This window comes from Takifugu rubripes, chromosome 18 (genome assembly GCF_901000725.2).
Source record: "Takifugu rubripes chromosome 18, fTakRub1.2, whole genome shotgun sequence".
In the NCBI taxonomy this organism is placed as follows: Eukaryota; Metazoa; Chordata; class Actinopteri; order Tetraodontiformes; family Tetraodontidae; genus Takifugu; species Takifugu rubripes.
In genome coordinates this window covers 8,598,796-8,622,406 of record NC_042302.1, presented here as the reverse complement: position 1 = coordinate 8,622,406, position 23,611 = coordinate 8,598,796, and the positions used below count along the sequence as shown (strand labels likewise).

The 23,611-nt window shown below is 46.6% G+C and overlaps 1 protein-coding gene across 3 annotated transcripts in view; it reads right to left on the bottom strand.

Moving 5' to 3' along the window:
* Window positions 1-1,011: 1,011 nt before the first annotated feature.
* celsr1a (cadherin EGF LAG seven-pass G-type receptor 1a) overlaps window positions 1,012-23,611 on the bottom strand; it is a 50,760-nt gene continuing 28,160 nt past the window's right edge. Inside the window, exons 7-37 of one of the 3 annotated variants that reach the window (XM_029825881.1) lie at window positions 19,906-19,986; window positions 15,605-15,762; window positions 14,518-14,681; window positions 14,312-14,437; window positions 12,994-13,160; window positions 12,695-12,880; window positions 12,500-12,613; window positions 12,255-12,429; window positions 12,035-12,176; window positions 11,234-11,354; window positions 10,736-10,919; window positions 9,839-9,940; window positions 9,088-9,182; window positions 8,610-8,819; window positions 8,313-8,496; window positions 8,085-8,228; window positions 7,823-8,006; window positions 7,175-7,342; window positions 6,952-7,078; window positions 6,670-6,870; window positions 6,369-6,543; window positions 5,931-6,043; window positions 5,763-5,842; window positions 5,557-5,683; window positions 5,337-5,462; window positions 5,109-5,242; window positions 3,818-3,918; window positions 3,584-3,730; window positions 3,183-3,452; window positions 2,731-3,097; window positions 1,012-2,266 (exon numbers count right to left, since the gene is read on the bottom strand). In XM_029825881.1, coding sequence (XP_029681741.1) covers window positions 2,242-2,266; window positions 2,731-3,097; window positions 3,183-3,452; window positions 3,584-3,730; window positions 3,818-3,918; window positions 5,109-5,242; window positions 5,337-5,462; window positions 5,557-5,683; window positions 5,763-5,842; window positions 5,931-6,043; window positions 6,369-6,543; window positions 6,670-6,870; window positions 6,952-7,078; window positions 7,175-7,342; window positions 7,823-8,006; window positions 8,085-8,228; window positions 8,313-8,496; window positions 8,610-8,819; window positions 9,088-9,182; window positions 9,839-9,940; window positions 10,736-10,919; window positions 11,234-11,354; window positions 12,035-12,176; window positions 12,255-12,429; window positions 12,500-12,613; window positions 12,695-12,880; window positions 12,994-13,160; window positions 14,312-14,437; window positions 14,518-14,681; window positions 15,605-15,762; window positions 19,906-19,986 — 4,698 coding nt within the window. In that variant the 3' untranslated portion in view covers window positions 1,012-2,241. The remainder of the gene's footprint in view (window positions 2,267-2,730; window positions 3,098-3,182; window positions 3,453-3,583; window positions 3,731-3,817; window positions 3,919-5,108; window positions 5,243-5,336; window positions 5,463-5,556; window positions 5,684-5,762; window positions 5,843-5,930; window positions 6,044-6,368; window positions 6,544-6,669; window positions 6,871-6,951; window positions 7,079-7,174; window positions 7,343-7,822; window positions 8,007-8,084; window positions 8,229-8,312; window positions 8,497-8,609; window positions 8,820-9,087; window positions 9,183-9,838; window positions 9,941-10,735; window positions 10,920-11,233; window positions 11,355-12,034; window positions 12,177-12,254; window positions 12,430-12,499; window positions 12,614-12,694; window positions 12,881-12,993; window positions 13,161-14,311; window positions 14,438-14,517; window positions 14,682-15,604; window positions 15,763-19,905; window positions 19,987-23,611) is intronic. The other 2 variants (XM_029825880.1, XM_029825882.1) reach the window with 2 other exon arrangements.

Below are 23,611 nucleotides of genomic sequence, written 5' to 3'. Positions count from 1 at the left end.
CTGCATCCCAAGCACTACCTTTCCCCACCGCTAGATGGCGCATTGAACCAGTCATCATTCTCCTCCATTAGCGCTCTACTTTCTGCCAGCTGTGGAGTCTGAATTATTTAGTTTGCCCGACTGTAATAGAACAGATATAGACACAGGGGGCAGATAGTCTCTCATGAAGTACTCCAGTTAATCCTGTCTGCTTCCATCGGAATGTGTCAGAGAAAGCCGTCCCTCCTGAAGCAACACCACCAGTCCTGAAACTGGGGATAATTAAGTTGGTGTGAGTTATCACTCCATTCTATAGGGGGCATGACCCTTGATCTCACTGCCTTTTCTAAGACTGGCATCTTCTGTTGCCATAACAACAATCACCAGACAGGTCGGCGAAACCTGACCCTGCCATCTAACTCTTCACTGCGCCTGTTGAAAACAACTCACCTGGGTAGCCTGTGAGGCATGCCAACATATGCATGTGTAAGGCTCTGTGTCCAGAAAAGGTCCTGGTTCTGAGTCACTGGGGCCCTGAGATGGCCCACCTTTAAAGAAAATCCATGCCATTGTTTCAGAAAAGTATGTTCTTTCAAGATCTTTAAAATGTTTATACTATACTTGCTTGACCTTTTAATACCATAATTAGAAGCTAGTTAGCTTAGCTTAGCCTTGAAATTAGCTGTAAAGGTCACAAGCTTACACCAAAACCTCTTTCAGAGGATAGTTTTGTTGCTGTCAATACTGGGATGCTGGTGCTTGTTATCAGTTTTCCATTTTCAGGGAAAGCCAGGCTAGTTGTTAAATGCATGTGCAGTCGGGCCTATTGTCTGTCTGTGCCCTCGCTTTCGATCAAGCTGAGGAGATTTACGCAGCCTGGCAGCTACCATTGTTCCACAAAGATTAACGGTCATTAAGAGATTTAACCTTCCTCTCTAAACTGACCAAAATGTTACAGTAAGTCACACAAACGCGCCTCGTCCTGCATCGGCTGGGCTCTGATCGAAGATGTCAGACACGTCGCACACAGGGTGGTTAAAAAACAAAATTCATGATGTCATCTTTCATTTTACAATCACAATCATCTTTTCCTCCAGTGTCTTGAAACAATAAAAAATAAATATACATTATGTTACAAACCATTTCCAGTGTCTTAGATCAATAATAACAATAAAAAAAACAAGGACACAAATTAAAAGCATTGATTACAGGAAGGGGGAAGACTGAGGTTCTTCCAAATAGTAGTTTTACAAAGGTATTCAGTGGATAAACAGTGAACTAACTGGCTTAAATTTGCTGCTACTTTTTCGTTACATTCATTGAGTGCTTCAAGGATCCACACTGATGATCGTGTTTTGCACTTTTATGACACCAGGTTTTTGGAATATACCTTAAACCAAAAGGAAATGTGCATGTTTACTGGAATTGTCGCCTGAATTGTCGCCTGCTCCTCTGCGCGTGTGCGTGGATCCTCTCGGGGACGTGCACTGCATTGTCCAAATTTCTGAGGGTTCAGGAATATTTGAAGCTGGTTAGGGAAGCTGTCCCTGCTGAAAAGTGTTCCCAAACAAAGTGACGTTCAAGTAAATGATTTTTCACTTTTGGAATTCATCCTCGTCACGTCTGAAATACAAAATAGATCTTTTTTTTCTTCACCTTTAACAATATGTACATATTAATTACACTCTGAATGCACCGCATTAAGAGGCTGAAGAAGCCTTTGAGTTTTTGTTTTTTTTAAATGCACTTGGTGTGGTTTAGCACCGACAATTGTGTCCAAATGTCTCCGAGAGCCGGTTCAGTTTCACTAATGGCTGATGCTTTGTTGTCCATGAAATTCTTCTGATTACCAATCAAGCAGCTCTCAGCATCATCCTACAACAACCATAGATGAGGAGCATCTTTTTTCTGGATCTGCAATGCATCCTGGGGGACTTCTTCACCACCCAGAGTCCATTTCTGACAAGCATTTTGGCACATTTGGCTCCGACAGAATTCCCTTTAATTCTTCCACATGTCTTTCCACCTTGTTCTGTAAACCTGTTCCTCTCAAAGTCTGAAACTAATACTGCTTCCCAGGGAGAGAGAAAGCAGGCGGGACTGACACATCCAGCGTAGAGAACATCTTCACCATCTGCCCGTCTTCCTTTATTTTTAATCGTTCACTTTCTCTTGACAATCCAGCGTTCCGTTCGTCCTCCCTCAGCAGGTTCTTGGCTCTTCCTCTCATAGGGGCAGACTGGTCTGGGTTATCCTAACAGGTCAGATCGAAGTCTCATTACTGCCACTGTCAGCAGGGGAAAATAGGGGAGGAGGGACGGGTGCAGGGACGGGGTAAAGGAAGACAAGGACATGCAACGTAATAATGAGTGCAGGGATGCAGGAAGTTATCATGCAGAACTGAATTAGCTTGCTACGGTCATGCACGTTGCAGTTAAAGGTGCGGATCGGCGTTTTGGAAAAGAACACTTTCATGTTTCTATCATATATTAAGCAGCCTTTGCAGCTCATTTAGCTTAGGTTCGTCAAGAAACCAGAAGAAAGTCAAAAATAGGCACTTCTCAAGCTTATCCGAGTTATTTTCCATATCGTGTAATGATTCTGCAGGGTGGTCAGCAAGCTGTTTAATCCGAGCTAAAAAAGACGTCAACTTCTCTTGACAGACTTTATCTTAAGCTCAGCATTAATGTTTTAGTACGCTCAAGATGCTGTTGACAGGAAGTTACTAAAACTCTCTGCAGGTCTCCTTACTCTGAGTCAGACTCGTTTCCTCCATTGACCGTCCCCGACTTCAAGTGCATCGCCATTCCCCCGTTGGTCTCCCGGTAGACGGCCACCGGCGGGATCCCCGCAGGTGGCGGCCTCGGGGCTACGGGGGGTTTGATGTGGGAGCTGTTGACGTGGTTGCCCGGGAGACCCCCCTCGTTAGGAGCGAGCGGGGAGGACCGAGAAGATGGGGAGATGATGTTGACGGAAGGCTGCGAGGAGGAGTTGTTGTTGATGGGAGGAGGGGAGGTGATGGTGGGGGAGTTGTAATCGCTCAGCTTCTCTCTTAGACGGTTTTTCATGTTTTTGTCGCTCAGCGGGGGAGGGTAGTTGATCTTGTTCTTCAGGATACCTGAGAGAGAAGATTTGACTCACTTTATCATTACTTTTATCTTTATTAACCCCCCCCTTCCCCACCCAAAATGAACCAAGCTTACCCTTCCTCTGCTCTGGCTGGTGGTTGCTGTTGCTGTTGTGTTGGTTAGGGGGCGCTGTGTCCCTGGCACTCCCAGACGTCTGCTTGTCCCGCTCCTGCTGGGCGTCCCTCTCTCTTTCGCCGGTGTGGTTGAGTTTGTTTTCCTGGTGCAGCTCTACGTTCACCTTGGTCTCCACCCGCAGCCTCTCCGCCCCACCGAGGTCTTCGCTGTCACTGGCTGTGGTGGCTTCGGCGGGCCAATAAGGCTTCACATGATTGGCCACTGCATCCACTGGCGTGGAAAACACATTAAAAGCAAACTTAATGGCAATGATGCAAAAAGTTAACGTCAGGAGTGATCCCAAACATGTCAGGACCATTTTTCTTCATTAACAACCTGGTTCTTTAGGACGGGCTGCGTACCTTTAGGGGTGCTGTGGACAGGCTGCCTCTCGTTGTTCCACTTGGGCTTCACGTCGATATTGTCGTCTTCACTGTCGGACGAATGGGAAGAGGCGTACGAGGAACTGTGCTCATCCGCCGACAGCTCACTATCCGAGTCAGAGTCATCTGAGCATCAGGAAAAGGCAGAAAAACCAGTCGGTGTGAATTCATTATTAATACTGTTTAATAGGGTTTATTTGGCATGGAGCTCACCCTCTGCCTTTGTGCCATTCCTGTGGAACAGAGGTCCGTCCAGATCCATGTGTCCCTTCACCGTGGCTGAGGAAACCTTGGACTTCTGACCAGATTCCTCTCTGAAGGGATACAAGACATGGAGGAACTGTATTCGAGCCCAAACATGAAGGCTGAGAAAAACTCACCACCGTCTCTCAACGCAAACTCTTCAGTTTAAAGGAAGATTAATGGAAAGTGGGTCAAGGACCCAGCATTGATGGACGTGTTATTTAAGGAGTCGTAAACCTTCCTAGTTTTGGTCCTAATACCTCACATGAACATAAATGTTTATGGATGCAATATTAAATCTTGGAAAGTGCAAATCCATTTGAAATCCTGCTTCTCTCCAGCCTCGCCTTTATTTTTACCAGGTGGAAGTGACACGCTGGCCGGAGGGCAGAAACGCTCGTACTGTCTCTGTCCCGTCTGTAGACGAGCCAGCAGCCGCAGGCAGCAGCTCGGCTCGTCTGGATTAGATTTCTGCTTCTACAGGTACAGTCCCATCCCACATGTCTCCTGCTTGTCTCCTCATCCTGCACATGCAGACGTCCCCGTTTTCCCCCTTTGGCATTTTATCGCACTTTTTGACCCTAAAGTCGGCGAGATGACAGCTTTACGAGCCAAGGCGTGCAGTCGACATCCACCCCTACAGTAACTCCTGTCTTTTAAAATATCCAATGTACGTAACCTTACTCCAGTGGATCTGTGTTACATGCAAACATACAAGACAGAGAACAGAAGTCAGATATCTGAACATCTAAGACGGATTAAAAACGGACCCGAGTTTAACTTAAAAGATGAGGTAAGACACTGTATCTGCCATGGAATTGTTCCAAATTGGTTGTTAAGGCAATTCAAGTGATTAAATGTGTGTTTAAAGAAAATATCCCGCTAACAGAAACATGAACTGATGCAGTGAGACTCAATTCAGAGAGCATAGCAACATGTATTTACCTTGCTCGTGATTAACTAGAGCTCTGGTTGGTTTCAAGCCATGTGCCATGCATTAGCAAAGCTAAGCATTCATGCAAGCAGATTTACGGGAGTAACTCTCAGACACCACCCACGTGTGGAAAAAAAGCAAGAAATGTGCTCATAGTCAAGAGGGTCATCATTTGCGACCGATGACAGGGGCCATCTATGCAACTCTGTGTGCGTTTAGGTGTGTTAGTATCTGTGCAACACCATATAAGATAAGAAATTCAGCCTGTAGAAGATAAACACCTCTCAGCAGAGCATTAGAAGCAGCCATTTAGTCAGCGTGGTGTACCTGAGTGCATAAGCCAGGTAGCTGTTGCGGCTCTTGGCTGACCTGAGCGTGCTGTCCAAAGAGACGGTGGACTCGCCGATGCCTGAGCGGTATATTGTGCCGTCTTCGTAAGCATTGTTGCTGTTGAGAGTGCGCTGGGGATGGAGGAGAAGCGGAGAAAACATGAAAAATCGGACTTTTCTGCACCGTTTCCGGACTTCCAGACATTCCAGCAAAAGGTGCACTCACTGTAAGCAAGGAGGCTCTTGTGGTGCTGGACTCGTCCGATACCATTTTCTTCCCTGTGAAGACGTTCTTGAGGTTCTTCCTCACGTCTTTGTTGAAGATCACATGGAAGAAGAAGATGAAGATGCCCTGCGAAGTCAAAAGGGAAACATTTGGAGTTTAGACAACGTGGCAAAAGCTGGTGGGAAATCATCTGCTGGCATCTCTCCATCTGCTCTATTACCTGCAGACAGCTGCAGACGGCAAACAGGTAGTGGAAGATCATCACGTTGCTGTTGACCGCCATCAGGCCAAGGAGCCAGGTGGCGCTGATGAGCAGCAGCAGGAAGAAAGCCATTCGAAGGGCAGAGCTGAGGGGGGAAGGTTGATCAGTCCCACTGCGTTGCCCCTTTTGACCACCGTTTCATGGAATAAAATATCAAAACTCACATTGCTCCTGACTTCTCCATTGCCTTCTGCCTGCGGCCACATGAAGCCTTCGCAGCAAGTATGAAGATCACAATGTTCACCTTCCGGGAGAGTTAAAAACCACGGTTAACTCTTTCAATGACGCACGCCGCTCAGTTGGAATGTGAGCGTTGTTAATGAAGGACTTACCAAAACGACCACGAAGATGGGCCCTGCGAAGCTCCAGATGAGCGTGTCATGGACAGAAAGCCAGCAGAAGTCTGGGTTCCCATAACCCTGAGGGTCAAGACCTACTGCCAAACCTGCAGATGGAGGAAACACAACAAATTCACAATTAAGACACAAACTCAATAATTCAACAGCCAAAGGGTGACGCTGTTTTTTGGTTTTCCCACGGTCGGCGTTCTTCCTCTTCATGATCATTTGTCATTGATACAGCGGTTTTTAGAGATCTGTCTCATACTGGGTTACAAAGTGGGTTTCCTCTTCTGCCTCTTTAATGAAATTTGCCACAAAGATCTTCGTCAGATGAGACAAGTCCCAGCACGAAGCTCTGCCTCCGGCTCTGTTTCTGGGCCCAGTGTGTGTGTGTGTGTTTGGGAATTTCTCCGTGTTTGGTGGTCTCACCGGTGATAATTGCCGGTATGCCCCAGCCAATGGCGTAGTAGAATCGAATGTGGCCATGGTTGATGTTCCGCATCTCCGTCAGCATGCGGTAGATGTGCAGCCCCTCCACGAACATCCAGGCAAAGGTGCACATGTAGAAGTAGTGGAGGAGGATGGCGATGACGGTGCACACGAACTGCAGGAGATAAGAGGAGAAAGTCGTCAAAAAAAGGCAGATGGTTCCATTTATTATTTTATTTTACATGATTTCAAAGGAATTTGCTTATTTTAGTGCCTCTCTGGTGCCCTTTTCCATACTCACCACATTGTCTGTCTGATTGATGCCCAGCAGGAAGACAAACTCGGAGAAAAAGAGAGCCGCCACCAGGTTCCTGTGAATGGCGTGAAGGTTGGAGCGCAGCCGACGAAGGAGGCACAGCAAGATCAAGGTGACGAGGAGGAGGAAGAGGGAGATTGACACCGTGGTGTAGGTGACGATCTTCAGGGGGAGGACGTCTCCGTGCTGTGGAGACCCGACCAGACGGAAGGTCAAATCGGGATTCCATCAAAGCGGATCACTGACAAGCATCCGAAGGGGCCATACCTCTCTTTTGGAGATGTCCATGAGAACGGCAAAGCTGGTCATGTGGTTACACTGACAGCTGATGTGGCTGTTGTTCCTGTTGAGCAGCTCACATCCTTTGGAGGACCAGCCGCCCGTGCCTCCAACCCTAATCACCAACACACGCGTAGCAAAAATCTACTTGAAACTATTTCAGAACAAACGGAACAAACTAGTTTCGCGTGCGACGGTCGGGCCAGCTCACGCTAAAGAGTGGTTCCAGAAAACGCAGACGGGTTTGGTCCGCTCCTCCGTCTCCAGCAGCGTGTACTCCAAGGTGATGGGTGAGTCCAGGACAGCAGGAAGAGGCGGAGCCTCGCTGTGCACTGTGGCGCTCACTATGGCTGTGTTGATTACTGGACGGTTGGGTAGCCTGGGGGGCAAAGGTGAGATGACTTACAGCATTGACTATATGAGCAACATGTATGTAACATAAAGCAATTTTCAAATGGGTGACTTTTTTTGTCTCAGCGTAATTTTTTTATCCTGAGATCTTCCCTTCTACTCAAGTATGAGTTATTTCTGGGTACCTTTACAAGAGTGCAGCTCACTTTGTGTATTTCCAAATAACTACGCTGGTTATACACACACACAGATAAGATTCTCCATTACAGACAATCCCTGTAAATATTATGGCACAGTTGAACATATTTTTCACGTGAAGATTGGTTTCACTACACAGAACATGATAAACAGCATAAACACGGTAAGTGGAGAGTTCTGAGAGTTCAGCTTGAGTGTGTGTGTCTTCATTAGATCAGCGCCTGTTTGACTGGACGGTTTTGACGATTCCATCGTGCACCAGCGCGTCTTCAGCATCTGAAAAAACCTCCACATCCTCCTAGACGTGTACCTCAGGCTCCTCCGGTCAGGGTCGTATCGTTCCGGGAGCAGCGTCCCCAGTGACTTGTACACTATCACCACAGCGACGGGCAGAGGGGCCGCGGGCTCAAGATGGCGCCGTCTCCTGTCAGACACCGTCGTCGCCTCCTCCTGGAATGGATCAGTCTGGGTCGGAGGGGCGGGCAGGGACTCTCCTGGATGGAGGTAGTGAAAGATAAGACTGAAGGTTTTTTTAACACACTTATAAAGAAGGAAAGGCGTTATCTAGCTACCCCTTTGACCCTGAGGGCGGAGGTTGAACTGAGGAAACTGCACATAGGATCCAAGCTCTTTGGGGTAGGCCTCTCTGATGTCCTCAAACCGAGGCAACGTGGCCCTCTCGGGGTCAATGACATCCAGGTAGTCCACAGTCAGAACTGTGAGAAGAAGATTCCGAGATGTAGACACGTGTAAATACCTTTCAGGGTTCCCAACAGTGGCTTTATGGCATCTCCACTCACTCATGTTTTCTGTGACGATGGTGAAAGGCTTCAGGTAGGTTTTCCTGACATTCTGAGCCAGGGTGTTGGCGTAGGCCTCAAAGTTGCGGAGCAGGTGGGCAGTGCCACCTTCACTCCTCTGGATCTGGTCCCAGTGCTCCTTGTTGGCCGGATCCAGTAAGGAGCTCCCTGCTCGCACCAAGTTCTGAGACGGGAGGAAGGATTCAGTTACCGCAGTGAAGATGAAGCGGATCCCCGCTGAAAGTATCTTTTCCTAAGTGCAGTCAAATAAGAGCATCACAAACAATTGTTTCCTACCTCATTGAATTCCGAGTCCTTCATGGCGGTGAGTTCAAATCCCGCCTGCTGGCTCTCATAGTGCAGCACGCGGTTCAGCAGCTGGGCAGCCATCCTCACATCGTTGCCGTAGTAGTGCGGCGTGTTGATGGTGGCGCTGTGGAGCAGGCGCACGGCGGCCTTGGAGCGCTCGCTGTCCATCCTCGAAGTGTTGCGCCGCAGGTCGTCGTTCTGGAGGAAGGAAGAAAGCCGGCAGGTCAAGGTGAGGATAAGTTGAGCGGGCCAGAGGAAACATAATTGAAATTAGTTCAATCCCAGGATTAGCAGGAAGTTTGAGGAGTTTAAGCCTCGAGTATTGGGTTCAGGTTCACACAATAGGCGCATTGCTTTTCTTAGAATCTAATATTAGCATTAGCCAGCTGCACACAAGAATTCCCTTCGGACTGTGCTTACTATAGAGCACAGTCAGCAAACAATACGAGCTTGTTGCCTCACTCACCATTTTCTTCAGATGGGTGAAGGTGACGGTGGTGCAGTTGAAGAGGTCGGCCTGGAGCCACCCCTTCTCATCGCTGCAGTGGCGGATAGCGGTACCTGCAAAGTAAAATAAAATCCAAAAAAATATGTTTAGGCAGGAGAACAAGTATCGAATGGAGGGAAGGCTGTATGATGACATGGGAAGAACATTAAATGAGTTGAAAATATTCTGATTTACTGTGTAACTACAGGCAGACTTTACAAACAGATAAAGTTTAAATGTGTAGACGCTAGGCCAGAGGGCTCGCAATTATGTGTAAACACTTCCTGCCATGCTGGTTTCCATTTTCAGGCACAGACTTGTTCCAGTCTGATTCAGTTTGATAAAAGACTTCATCTCAGATGCAAAGTCTCTGCAGCAGCCATTGTTGCAAAAGAAGAAACGGCCGGACGGCCTGCCAGGGTGCGCTAACAGAGGTTTACGAGCGGTGTTAGCAAATAAATGGTCCTACTAAGAACCAGGGGGACAACAAAGGGATCGCCATGGCGACAGTACTGGAAGAGGTCAGTGAACACGAATGTTGAGTTTAAGTCGCCAACACAGGCAATGAAGGCAGCACATTCAGGCATTAATGTGTAATAATTAGTGTTTATTTATGTTTTTATGTATATTTTTAGGATTTATTCCGTATTTCCATAATGTACAGGTTTCCCCTGGAGTTGATCTCAGGATCACATATTATATTACTGCTTCACATCAGAATGAAACTCACCAACGGATCCTTTGGGACACTGTGTGGCGGCAGGACGTCCGAATCTGGTCTTTGGCCACCAGATGCCTGCATGGAAGGCCTTGGGACAGCCCTCGTACACCACTGTAACCAGACAAAAACACATTCTTGTTTTAGTTTTACAGCATTACTGAATAGTTAACGTGGACTTAAAGCTCTTTTTACATTTACATTCCAGTCTTTACTCACTTTTATAGATCGTTTAGTTTAATTTTTTCAGGATAGTGAATGCCTCTTTGTTGATTCTGTTGTGCTTGTAGCAGTGTGACAGACTGCAATAAGAGCTACTGTGGGTGGTCACATCTCGCTGACCCACAGGACATCAGCAAAGACATTTCAGCTTTGTTCCTTCTTCCATTTTCACTCCCACCATCATTTCCTCACTACATCAACTTTACTCAACCCTATAGGCGTGAAATCTGGCGGCCGGTGTCCTGGTCAAAAGGAGCAGTTGCGAATTGAAAATCGAAACACGTCCCGAGGCTGCGTACTGTAAAGAAGCGGCCTTTCTGTGGAGTCTGTGGTTTTGTTTCCTATTCATCTCTACTGTATTGTGAGACTCTTGCGCTGCTGCCAAGTTAGTCCACTTGACAGACGAGCTTCTTCTGCTTGACCGGGTGACGACAAAGGCGTGAAGTCGTCTCAGCCGTGAATTTGGCAGATGAGAGTGACACTATTTGTCTTTATTTAATGCTTGAACTGCTTTTCAGAGCTCACAGTTCAACTCGTGAATGCATAAAATGGATGAAACAGTGAAATGGTCTCAAGCTCTTCTCATCAGTGTAAAATTGTCCCCCTAGCCAATCTGCATTTGTCGCTTCAAGTCACGTCCACATAAAGCTGATCAAACCATTAGGAAGGCAATGCTAATGTACATACCTTCACATCCAGAGGAAGTGACCTCAGCAAAGGGGTTATCACAGCGGTTACACTGGCGGCCGATGACTCCGCCTTTACAGGGACACTGTCCAGTGGTGGGGTCACACGTCCGCGACTCTGAGCCGAGGGAGAAGCACTCGCAGGCGTAGCAAGTGTCCTCGCCTTCGGGACGATAGTGGTTCTCCTGCAGGAGAGCAAGATGCAAATGTTAAGTTTAGGCGATGCTTGGAAAAAAGGCCTCTATTTGGCTGATCATGAAGGAGAAATTACAGGATGAGACTAAATCCACAAAAGAAGAGTCAGAGAAAAGGCTTGGCTACAGCAGGCAAACAGCAGTGTGACTCTGATGCCAATATTAGCCGCCATAAATTAGCAGATACATTTTAACAAGGGTACATTAAACCGAGCAGTTTTTTGCTTATTTATCATGCTATTTACAGACATTTACACAATTAACCCAAATAGCTGCACATTTGCTGATGCTAAGTCTGTTTTTACCTTGCAGCGACACTCTCCAGAGGTCTTGTTGCAGTCTTTATGGAAGCCCCTGGTAGTGTCACAGTTACATGGTCCACACATGGGGCTGCCCCACCAACCATGAGGACACGGCTTCTCCACTCTGTTATTGAATAAATAGTTCAAATGATGATCTGAAATGTGTCAACAGTTGTAGTAACTGCTGCTTTAATCTGCAGCTTTTATCATTTCAGGGTTTCTTTGTGGAATAACTCCCAACGAGCAAAATAATACTGACTATTGTCACAATTTGAGATTAACAAAATCTGATAAATAAATATCTGCTTAGTTAATCTGCAGCTCTCGTCACCCTGAGGCCGAAATAAACTTCCTCTGCTCTTTCAAGTCCTTCAGCCAGGAGGGGCCCTTTCACACAATCACAGATTTTCTTTCTTTCTGGCGCGATGCGATCTCCACCTGAGCGCTGCGATCTGATAGGGGCATGAGGGCAGCAGTGACTGAACGTCTATGGAGGGTCGCTCAGGCGTGCAGGGGGAACCCGACATCCTGCTTAAGACAGGATGTGATGCGTGTCGTAGGGGTCAGAGTTCGGGAGGAAATGACTGGTTCTCAATTGGCAATTGCTAATACATGCAAGCGATCAAAATTTGCTCACCTAACACATGTTCTGCTGGTATACAACTACTGGTAATTAGTGTATCGATAGTTTAAATCCTCCTAATGAGATGTGCAAATGACATGACATTTAATGTGGTAATTATGCGCAGGCATTTGGGATTTTACCAACAGGACCGACTTAAACAAATCAGCCTCTGTGCTTACTTGTTTTCACAGTACTGGCCATAGTAGTTCTGTCCACATTCACACGTGTAGCCATGTGAGGAGCTGGGTTTCCGGACACAGGTGGAGACGTGTTCGCAAGGGTTGAGCTGGCAAGCGTCCATGCACTCTCTACCGAAGTAGCCTGCAGGAGACAGAGGGCGAGGAACGATATTAAGGAGCTTAAGAGGAGCCATTGTGGGTTCGTGGAAGTGTGTATTACCTGGGTCACAGACGCAGGTGTGTGTGCTCCAGTCGTCGCTGCAGTGGCTGTTCTCGGGACAGATGTTGGAGTCGCACGGGTCAGCCACGTCGCAGCCGTCTTCCACGCGGATCTTCAAACCCTGGGCCATGTTGACGTTGGCCACGTTGGTGGACGTCTCGCCCATCCGGACACCCTGGCAGAGAAGGACACTTGTTAGGGAAAAGAAAACACTACAAAGGCTTTGAACACACACGCTCATCTACCTGGATGCAGCCAACGAATCCTTTGCTGACGTGGTTGTCAGCTGCGGGCAAGCCTCCCACATAAAGAGTCTGGAGTTTCAAGCCAGGCAGATCATAACCAATCTCCACTGACTTCTGCTTAACAAAAACATGGAAAACAATTCTTATTCAGAACATGGCAAGATGTGTACTGCCCTATATTGCAATGAAACTGACCTGGTACATGCCGTAGTCCAGCGACACAGAGACCATGTACTTGATGTCTTTTCCTTCTTTGATGCTCCTCAGTTCTACCAACAGGTGATGCCATTCGCCATCATTAACCCGAACCTGGGGGAATCCCAGGGTGGCCACCATATGATGTCTTGATATCACCTCCATACGGAGCTGCTGCTCACTCACCTGGACGGAAGGGAAACCGAGAATTAGAACTCAATTACAGTGTTAGACTCAGGACATTTACACTCTATGCGGATGATGATGACCTATTTGTCAGCAGTCCAATGATGTCTCACCATGAGGTTGATGGTGGAGGAAAGTCCAGCGTTGGCCTGCATCAGGGTGCCAGCAGGTCGCCTGGTGCGGAACATCAGGCCCATATACCACGGAACCGCCACAGTTATCTCTGGGTCACGCCAGGAGACCAGGGCCTGGCCATCAAAGAACTGAGGAGACGGCATGACTGAATGGGGACAAGAAGGTGCAAAAATAAGGTGACCGCTACAAAATACATCCATTATATTTCTCTCACCCATTAAACTTGGAAATGACAGCTCTATCAGCATGCTACCATAAACGAGTTGTAATCAAAGAAGAAGAGAGTGGCCAGTCTGACACTTCTCATCTTCCCACAGCTTTTTATATCTACTGAGCAGGTGTACATATCTAAAAACTTTCATGCCAGCAGCACACAGATAAAATCTCCAAATTAAACGGGACCCAGCCGTATGTCTTAAACCCAACCCTGTTAGCAAATATACTGCCTAATTAAAGCCTGTTGTCTATTGTACATGAGCATTATAAGTTCCTCTTTGATGGCCGAGTCAATAGATTTGGAGATCTACCTGTTGCAACAAGCAAATGCCACACAAGAGAGTGTTCCTAATTTACTGCATGCGCATAACAGCCTGACTAATTTGCGTAAACGAACAAGACAGATGCACTTGTCTTTACAAAAATGTTGAAATGAGCTGTGAAACTAAAGCGAGACCCGATAGGACGATGAGCATTGCAATGTCTTCCATTTCTGGCCGATTATCACATCGCACTGTTAAAAGAGAGGCTCTTCTCAGCCTGCGGTGATCCTGAGGCTCAGACACTTGATATGAGGTCGGGCTCTGACTGGGAGGCTGCCTCACAGACAAGGAGGCTGAGAGAGGAATTCACGCGTGTTCTGCAGCATCGTCCTGCAGCAGGAACTCTCTCTCCATTGATCGTGGAGGGAATGAACAAACATCACCCCTAACTTATCTACCAATCCACAGGTGTACAGTAGAGTAACGTGAGCTGTGCCTCACAAGTCAGCTGAGGAGATGACAGCTCTGAGGGCCTTTCTGCGTGTACGTGTACATGTGTGTGCGTGTGTTTCTGTGGGGTGGAGGGCAGATTTCATTTATTCCCTTCAGACTTGCTTCCATGAGCCAGTCATAGTTTGTCCTAAATCTCCACATGGGAGGATGTGATGAGTGCCAGAGTGATTCACACTGAGTCATGTGAGGTGTTCCTTATCCCACTTGATCTTCAAGACAGGATTTCCTGAAAGTCCTCAGACTCACAGGAGGGGAAACAGACACGTGCACGCTGCAACTGGACGTCAGTCAGAAAGACACTTGCCTTGTTCGCAGTTTTTGCCTCCGTAGCCTGTCGGGCAGTCGCAGCTGTGGGTGTTCCACTTGCTGACACACACGCCCCCGTTCTGACACATCTGCCTCACGCAGAAGTTTTTCTTTGCAGGACAACCTTGGGAAACACAAATAATTAAAGTTCTGAAGATACACATAGCGTAACTTCCCATGACAGTTCCAGGTAGCCTGTCTAACCTGGTGTGGTTCCATTGTTAGCGATGTAGCTGTCCATGTCGATGGGCTTGCTGTCGATGCTGAGCTTTCTCATGCAGCCCACAAAGTCTCTGTTTCTGACGGGAAAGTCCTCCGGTAGGTTGGGAATTCCGCCTAGCAACAGCGGCCCTGTCAGATCCAGGGACCTGCAGATGAAAGAGAAAATGAAAGGAAGGGAAATTGCACTTCTTTTTTTCCCAAATACAGCACATGCTACTGCAGCTTTCCTTTGGTTTGCAGTTTCAAATCTCTAATAGAGAAATAAGTAACTTCCTGTCACTACCCAAACTGCACAAGGAAGGTCAACAAAGGTAATCTAATGGTTGACAGCTCTGGAATCAGACTATTACGGTTAGGGATTTAAGTAGTCACAAGGCTAACTGCTACACTCACCATGAATGAGCAAGGCCTCAAATATTAGGTCACATAGGAAGCCTCTTAGGGGTAAAGCCTCTACGACACTCAACATCAAACAGCAAATGGTTTTAAGAGATTATTGGTAAAATATCACCTCATAGTGATGAGAGAGAAACAGAGAGGACTCGGTTTTTATTCTTCCTAATTGATACTGCAGCAGCTTGCAGCTTCCACCGGCACGTGTAGCAGCTGTGTCCCACACAGTTGTCTCAAGGTGATGGTCGTTTGCACTGCATGTATAAATCTAAACGCCTCTCAGCTGCGGCGAGTTGTGCAACAAGTTCCTGATGGACTGCAACCTCATTTGCTCCTCTTTGAAGCTTTCTCCTTCTCTACGTCCCCACCCTCTGCATGAGATGTGTCTGAGCATGCTAATTCTTCAAAAACATAAAATGTCTCATATTAGAAAAATGAAATATATAATTAGTGAGCGTTGAAATGGGTTGAGCCCGTGCTGAGAGAGTCCTTTTGAAGACAATGTTTGGGAGGAATAAAGAGAACAAGAGATTACAGGAAAAGAGGGAGAAGGACCAGAGTGTAGGAGAATGAGTGTGACTGGAATTTGGGTCAGCCTTCCGGGCGCGACAGATCTCAGCTGTTCATCTGTGTAGTTGCTGCAAAAAAAAAAGAAACAACGGAGACACCAGCTCACTTTTTCTGTCCCGTCTGTGTGCCTTGAGCGGCGCAGGAATAGTTGCCGATCTGCTTCCCAAAGCGAATCGCCATGGAAATATCACAGTCGTCTACGGCGACCACTGCCACCTTTTCTCCTGACGGCCCGTGAGGGATGCCGAGACGCCCCAGGTTTGGCTGAAAAAAGAGAGAAGACGGGTCACCAACGATGCCTGATCAACAAAACACAGTCAATAAAACCTTTTTGATAAACTAACACGAGAATTGACTCAGTGGGGTATGATTCTCGCTCTGGGTGTGAGAGGTCTTGGGTTCAAATCCCGGACGAGCCAGCAGTGTTTGTGTGGTTAGGGCTGCGGTGATATGCCTGATTTGAACTCAACTGTCCCTTGAGGTGCCAAATCCCCAAATGCACTTGTTGAGGGCAGTTTAGCAGTGTAAACACAGGAAATTAGTAAAAAAAACCCATATTTTCCTTAGGAAAGACTGCAAATGACCAAATTTATATGAGAATGATAAATATCTTCACACTTGACTGCTTTTTCTTCTGGTCGGGGCAGCTGTTTTGGTACTGTAGGCTCCCACAAACAATATTTCTACGACTTTCGCTGACTTGGAGTAGAAGCGCACAAGCCGTCTTGGCTTAGGGAGACAAAAACAGCCATTGTGCATTAGCGTGCACCTAATGATTGCAAGGTAAGCTGATTGGTTCATCAAGGCTTGTGGCCGACAATCTGAGAAAATGTAGATCAGCTTAGAAAATCAGAACACCAAATCTCTTTAGTTTTTGTAATATTTAACCTCAGTTCCATGAGGAATTTTCCCAAGAGAGGACTTGGAAAAACAAGCAGAAAAAGCTTTGTGTTTATTTTAATCGAAAAACAGGCTTAAAGTAAAAATAAAAGTAATTTGTACCTATTATCTTTCTCGCAAGAATGCTTAGCACAATAATGAGACTATAGATCCCTGATATGATATCAGAGGAGTACAGAAGCCAGTAGTGATTAATACAATGACTGTGGCACATTTAAGAGAGATTAGAATGATTATTATCATTATTATCCATCCGTTTTTTTCAAGTGTGGCACAAATAATGGGCAAACAAAGATAAAAGATAGTTGGAACCAGCTGAAATACCAGGCTGGGGAGGGCATCTATTTTGGTTCAGGTGGGCTTCGGTCTGCACATATTTTCTGTCCCACTGGGAGTTTGTTGTTGCCACTCCCGTCAGCGTGCTCCATTTCCGCCCAGTCCACCGAAAAAACACACGTTTAGCCGGCTGACAAACAGGAAGGCCGCCCGAGGAGCGTCACACCTTTGATTCCACTGCTGTTTGCTTTCACATCTCTCCTTAACTTCATATGTTGTGGTTCAGGTTAAATACAGTCACATGCAAGCAGTCAATCATCTGAGCCATGACATTCTTGCATCAATACAACAGCAAATCTTCAGATTTGGCATAAAACAGAAATGAAATGATTGAAAGGAATAACTGTTAAAAGAGTTTAATTCATTCATTTACAAGAGTAACAACTGGACTTCCATTCAAGTCAGTAAATGTAAAGCTCTCCTACGTCATTTAAATGTAAAATAATCTTCCAGGCATTTAATTTTCTGTGATTAAAATCTGTGATAACCTCGAGGGCCTGATGACTGATGCAATGCAACCAGTGGTGGAAAACTAAGACCCCTAAAGGCTGAAAATATTCCAGACACCTCTGGAAAATGAGTGTTTGGCTTCTCAATCCCTGGAAAAATAAAGGTTAAAGACTTAATTACCCCTCTAAGACTGATGTAATTGTATGAATCTATTTTATAGATGCTAAATATTAATTAGATTTAATTAAAATGGAAAAATCCACAGTTGAGCTGGCTACGTCAAGCCTGCTGTATATGGCTTCTAGCCTTGTAGTGGCCCCTTATTTTAAAGTGCACTTGGCCCTCGCTTTGAGGGGCCCCGGGAGAGACTCTTATTTACCCTCCGTCTGACTCAGGGCTGTGGAAGATTCTCCCTGGCCGGTGCCGTCTCCAGGGGCGATATTGGCTTGCCGTAACCATGGGAACGCACTTGATCCCGACAGCTAGCCACAAAGGTGAGGTGGGCGAGGGGGGTGGGGGGCCAACAGAGGAGAACACAACCACAAAAACCTGCATGTGCTCCCAGCGCCGCCGCTTGCAACGGACACACGTGCAGTTTGCAACACCAACAGCTCTGCAGACCGAGGCAGATAAACGCCTTCGAGCTTCTAACGTGCATTTAACACACATTGTTGCCCGTTGTTGGCAGGTTTACTCAACAAATCCCGCGGTCAGGAATCTGAACACGCCGCGCAGATTAAAGCACCGACGCAAATTAGTCCAAAAACACCTCAGACAGAAAGGAACACTTGATAACCGGGAAAATGTGTTTGTGTATGCGTGCGAGGCAGGAAGTGGCTGGTAGGACTGCAGACAGCGACACGGTTCACTGTGATAATCAAGGAAAAGGGGGCGCACAGCCTTTTATTTAATTTGGGGCTTGAGGCAGGAAGCACCATTGTTTCTTTGACTCCTGGGTAAAAATGACTCCATAAGTGATGGCTGATGCGTGTCGAGCTTCAGATAAAAAGACGAAGAAGTAATGTTATTGTTAATAATACAGAAGCTGGAGATTTTCCAGCTAAATGGCTTTGTCCCATCCTGGCTATTGTGTCATGTCTTGTCCACATTACCTCACCCGCCCTCTGGCAGTGTAAAAGTAGAAGTGTGAATTATTTGAACACGCACACAGATCTCCCTTGTTCAAGCCTATATGTTACTGCACGTCTCTGTTCATTGTCGGCATGTAGCTTTCAAGAGCAAAACAAATGTGCAGATGACACAAACTGGGATTAATGCAACTCTATACTGGCTTTTAAAGAAAAACACCCATGTGGGCAGGATACTGACATTACAGTATTACTTCCAGGCAAATTCTTCAAACAGCTGATTTTTTTCACTAAGCAGCTGATGAGTAATTATCGCACTGGAATGGGATTATTTTTAGGCAAGAAAAACAAGGTTTTAAAACTGAATTATGTATCTGGGAGAGATACTGCTGCTGAGGTTAAAAAACCTCCCTGGGATTTATCTGTAATATGCGTATTAAATCTGAACAGCACTGTAGCTTAGATGATGGGAAATGATGCCTGTGTGAAGAGTGGAGGCATCTGACCCATAAAACATGTCTGGAGAGGGATCAGAGGAGATAAGAGATGTCTGCAGCCAAAGAGGAACGAGATAAGGCGAGAAGACACCAACACGAGTAAAGAGGAAGGATGCGGTCGTGGCGGGCCTATAAGGAAGGAACATGGCTCAAAGCTGCATGGACAATTTATTCAATTTTCCGTTCCTATGCAAATTCCACCCTTGTTTTCCACAAAGTCAAAAGTGTACTGTAAAAAAACAGTTAGCATTAGCAAGCTAATATAGGAAAGTTGTGTTGTGAGACAGAAAAATACTGACTTTATTCTCAAATTAGTACAAACCACTTTAGAATAGTAGGGACTACAGAGCAACAAAGGGAGGGCTTAGGAATACATATTAAATCCTTCAACAGAGAAAAGCAAGAGCTCAGAGACATCTGCTGTCTGTGCTCGTTAATGAGCCATCTTTGACGGTTACGGAGCCGTGTTAATCCTCCCTGACAGAACTGTGCTCTGGCCCACTTTGCCACTGCCAAGAAAAACAACAATCGGCACTCAACAGGCCTCTACCTACACGTCCGTCCACCTGCCAAACATGTCAGACATGTTTATATCAACCGAGCAAACCTCACAAGTGAAAGTCAATGACAGCGGCGCTTCTGATTGGACGCCTAAGCCGCTTCTCCTGGCAGATGGGGTGAAGACGGATGCAGGAAGAGAAGAGCTCCATGACGACTGAGAGGGAGAGACCAGCTCAGTTCACAGCGCACCACGGCTGCACTGATCTGCAGTTCAAAAACAGGAGGGCGCCACACCCGGATGAGGTAGGAAAGAGGGTACGTGAAGCCACAACGACACGCTTTAACAACCAGAAACCTGCCATGTTTCCTCTTTAAAGGAAAAAGCAGACAGACAGAGAGAAAAGGTGGCAAAACCTTGGCGGCCAGACTATCTATGCTGTATGTGACACGCGTGATATTGGGATATGTGATCGCTTTCTATGCAAGACTCTTACCGATATGTGGAACACCAAAAACAAATGTGAGCAGAATTGAGCAGGAGTCAAATGCCATGCAGCAGAGATTAATGGAAAGCAGGGACTACCCAAGTGAAAAACAAGCCAGCAGCAGGTACTAGGCTAGAGGTCAAAGGTTACCTCTTTCTGATAGAGCTCCAGCCAGGCTGTATAGAGCGGGAGCCGCAGAACCCCACGGGAGTCCACCAGACTCCCCCCTTCCTGGGAGAGAGACACCGTGAGAGAAAGACACCTTATTAGACCTGTCGTCCACAACCAAGCCACGTCGCTACCTGTGTGTTATACTGATCCTTCCGCATCGTCTGAGGGTCTAGACAGGAGATGGCACATGAAGTGTAATCAGCTGCATGTGCGCAGCAGCAAAGAGTCGGATGTGTCTCTTTGCATCTGCAGCCAGCAAATTAGTCAATAAACGAGAAACTCCCAAAGCCAAATAATCCCTCTGCCCACTTGGCCGCCATAATAAGAGCATACAACACACGTTTACATGTGGCACGGCCTGTTAGGAGGACGCTGGGTGACAGAAGCACTCGGTGACCAGCCACCTCTCATATCTCTGTGATGCGTGGGAGGACAGCCTCGGAGATCTGCTGGTCGGAGATCTGGGGAAACCCGGGTTGAGGAGAACAAAGGCCTCTTCCTCGAAAACACACGCCCTGCCGGAGAATGCTCGGGCTCCGAGGATTCACCTCAGAAAACAAACCTACTTCACCTTTATTGAAAACACAAGTACCGGAGGAAAAACCTGCAAGCTCTCACCCCTGACTCACATGTTAACGTGCATAGACGCATTGTTCTGGGGGCCACCGTGGCACAGCCAGACCCCTAATAAGGTATGTCTCTCTCAGACATTAGGGCCACCCTCAGAAAGCTTCACTCGATTGTCATAAAACTGTACAACAAGGAGATGAACGATAGCTGAGGCCGTTTACAAGAGCCTAAGTAGAGAAGAGCTCTTATAAGAGTCTGTTTGTCTGACTGGATATCCAGTTGGAAATGCAATAAAGTCCTGAAACATTAACAAAGAGACGGGGAAGGGGGGGCTGTGCAGCTTTCAAAGGGAGCATGAGAGCAGCACTAATTCTGCAGGAGAGACATGTCACACAAAGCAAAGCGAGGCACCTTGTTCACATCAGAAGAAAGAAAAATGATAACAGAAAAAGGGAAAAAGCAGGTAACGAAGGGTGGTTGTTGCTCCAACTCTTGCAGGCTGTGTCCGTTTAACTACGGAACACACGGAACACTCAAACTGACACCCAAGCAGCTCAGATTCTCCTGCATTTCCCCAGAAAGGGAAATCAGAAAATCAACCAGTGGCTCCGTTCCTCTGTGATAGAATCATAGAGGTGGCCTCTATGGAATGACTGTGGTGAGCTTAGTCCTACTCATCTCCCCCCCAGATGATCACGCAGTCGTGCGCCTCCTCAGATCAGATGGAATTGTGGCTGCTGCAAACCAACCGTGCGCTGATTTGTTCAGCCTGAAATGGCACCGCCGCTCTTATCGGCGGGCTCCGACAGTGACTCAGCGCGTCTGAGTCTGACTGTTGATCTGATTTGTCATTATTTGGCTGCTTCAAAAAAAACAACATCATGTGTCTATTCAGTGTTTTTCTCCATGGAATCCTCTCGTGATTTGCGCAGCATAGCTGATGTGTTCTGCGGCCCCAAAGCGCATTTCCTGTAACAAGTGACATCATTTCCTGCACCTAGCAAAGATCAGAACCCTCAGACAAAACCTCCTGCTGCCCATCTGCGTGTGCGCATCCTGTTAAAGTTGCCTCGCTGACGCAGTGAAGTCTTTGAGAGGCTGCACAAGGAATCCCAAACATGTCTTTATTCCTCCACTTCCACACACTCCACACAACAAACACACACTCTCACACGTCAGACTCCCCCCTGCAGACAGAAACAAATGTACACACAGCTTTCCTAACCGTCCCAGATCTTTGCAACAATAGCAGGTCAATGTCTGTTGTCATGCCAACCCCTCCCCCGACCTTTGCCCTCTGCCCCTCAACCCCAAGCAACAGCATTCAAAGGAAAGTTTTGAAGCCCGGCACAACTTTGGTCGCATCATTATCTGACATAGGGTGTGTGTGTGTTTGTGCCGTTATCATGTACTCAAATATTTATTTACATTAATAAAGAAGTTTATATTCTACCTAATTCTATCTAATAATAAAAAGAAACACGATATTTGTGTTTATCTCCACGCCTGCATGTATTGTGCAAGACGGCCATTAATCTCTTGCAGATACCGTATCTCAGGTGCCTTTGATGTTTGCGTGACAAATTGCTGAATTTCTCTACTCACTGTCACTCAAAACCTCCCTTTATAGACCCAAAAACAATATTTATGTGAGCGCATTCGTGCATGTCAACAGCTCGGTGGGAGAAGCCTTCTCTGATGTCTCTGCTTATTGCCAGGCCTTTTATTCATATCCTGACAGTCGCGTGTCAACAGGTCTATATCTTTGGTGAGAATATTACTGCGTTTTTGCGTATAGATTTCCCCCAATCCCTCCAGCAAGTAATGTAGGATTAAATTACGATCAGTCACACAGTCGTATCTGACTTCTGATCATTCACCACGTGAAGAAAAGCCGACCTTGTGTGAGTTGTTAGCCTCGGGCTAATTCAACGGAATGTGTCACCTGATTACAAATGGGTGTGTGCATTAAGATTGACAGCGAAGAATGTGCATATACACCTGGAAACACCCATAACACTGATATACAGTATGCATGTATCTAACCAACTATATTTAAAGAAGTGAATAAAAATGTGAATGAAATCCACCACACATGGAAATGGAAGACTCACCGAAAACTGGACGAAAAAGAAACAAAGGCTAAGCTGACGTCTCTCAAAACCAAATGATGCCTGAAGTCATTCATCTTGCAGTGATCTTTCGACCTTCTAGGTCCACACAAACTTCACAGAGGCTTTTGAACATGCAGACATGTGTCGATGAATCGATACAGATGTGCCCCCGCAGCTAACAAGCTAACATCACAGCGGCCTCTTTTCGTCATCTTTGGTGCGTATATCACCAGCGCGGCTACGAGGTCCGCCGACGGGTCTGACGGTGACAGACGCGAGTGCGAAACAAAACAACCTGTGAAATGTGACACAACGTGTGCTGTAGGCTACTAGACCAACAGGCATGTTGCTCTTTTAAACAAGCTGTCAGGCTATGAGTGCCAGGATGCCCGAAATAAGAGGAAGCATCAGATGAAGAAAAATAAGATGGTGGAGATGAATTAGGAGGACCCTCTTCCAGCTTAGAACTGTTGTTGTGGAATGACCACCACACCTATATAAGCCAGAGCTGGTTTCAATGGCAGGGTTGATCAATGACTCAGGTTTATTATTCATCAGGCAGGACTAATGTTATCTTGTTTCCAGTCTGGTTTGATGCTAGGAAAGAAGCCTGCGGCATCTAGGAGTTGGTTGGAAATTAACACCAGCTATCATCTTCAGTGGCAATATAGAAGCTAGTTTGCTGCTTATTACTCTCTCTTCTGAGACTGGGCTAACTGTGAAGAGGCAAGACAATCGTCGTGGGAACACGAGGTTCAAAAATAATTTAGGACTTCCTGCAATTGCCTGTAGTTGAAACCACCAATTAGCTGAGGTGAGAAATTCCCCCGTTAGCTTAAAGCAAGGCCCCGATGCTTTTTGAATTCAGCAGGCGAGACTAAGGCAGCGGCGTACCACTGTCGGAATTCCGATTGCCAGCGTCTGGAGGGGACTACGCTGACTCCTGTCATCACTGTCTAATTAGTGTCATGAGCACATGATGAAAATCTTTACCTTTACTT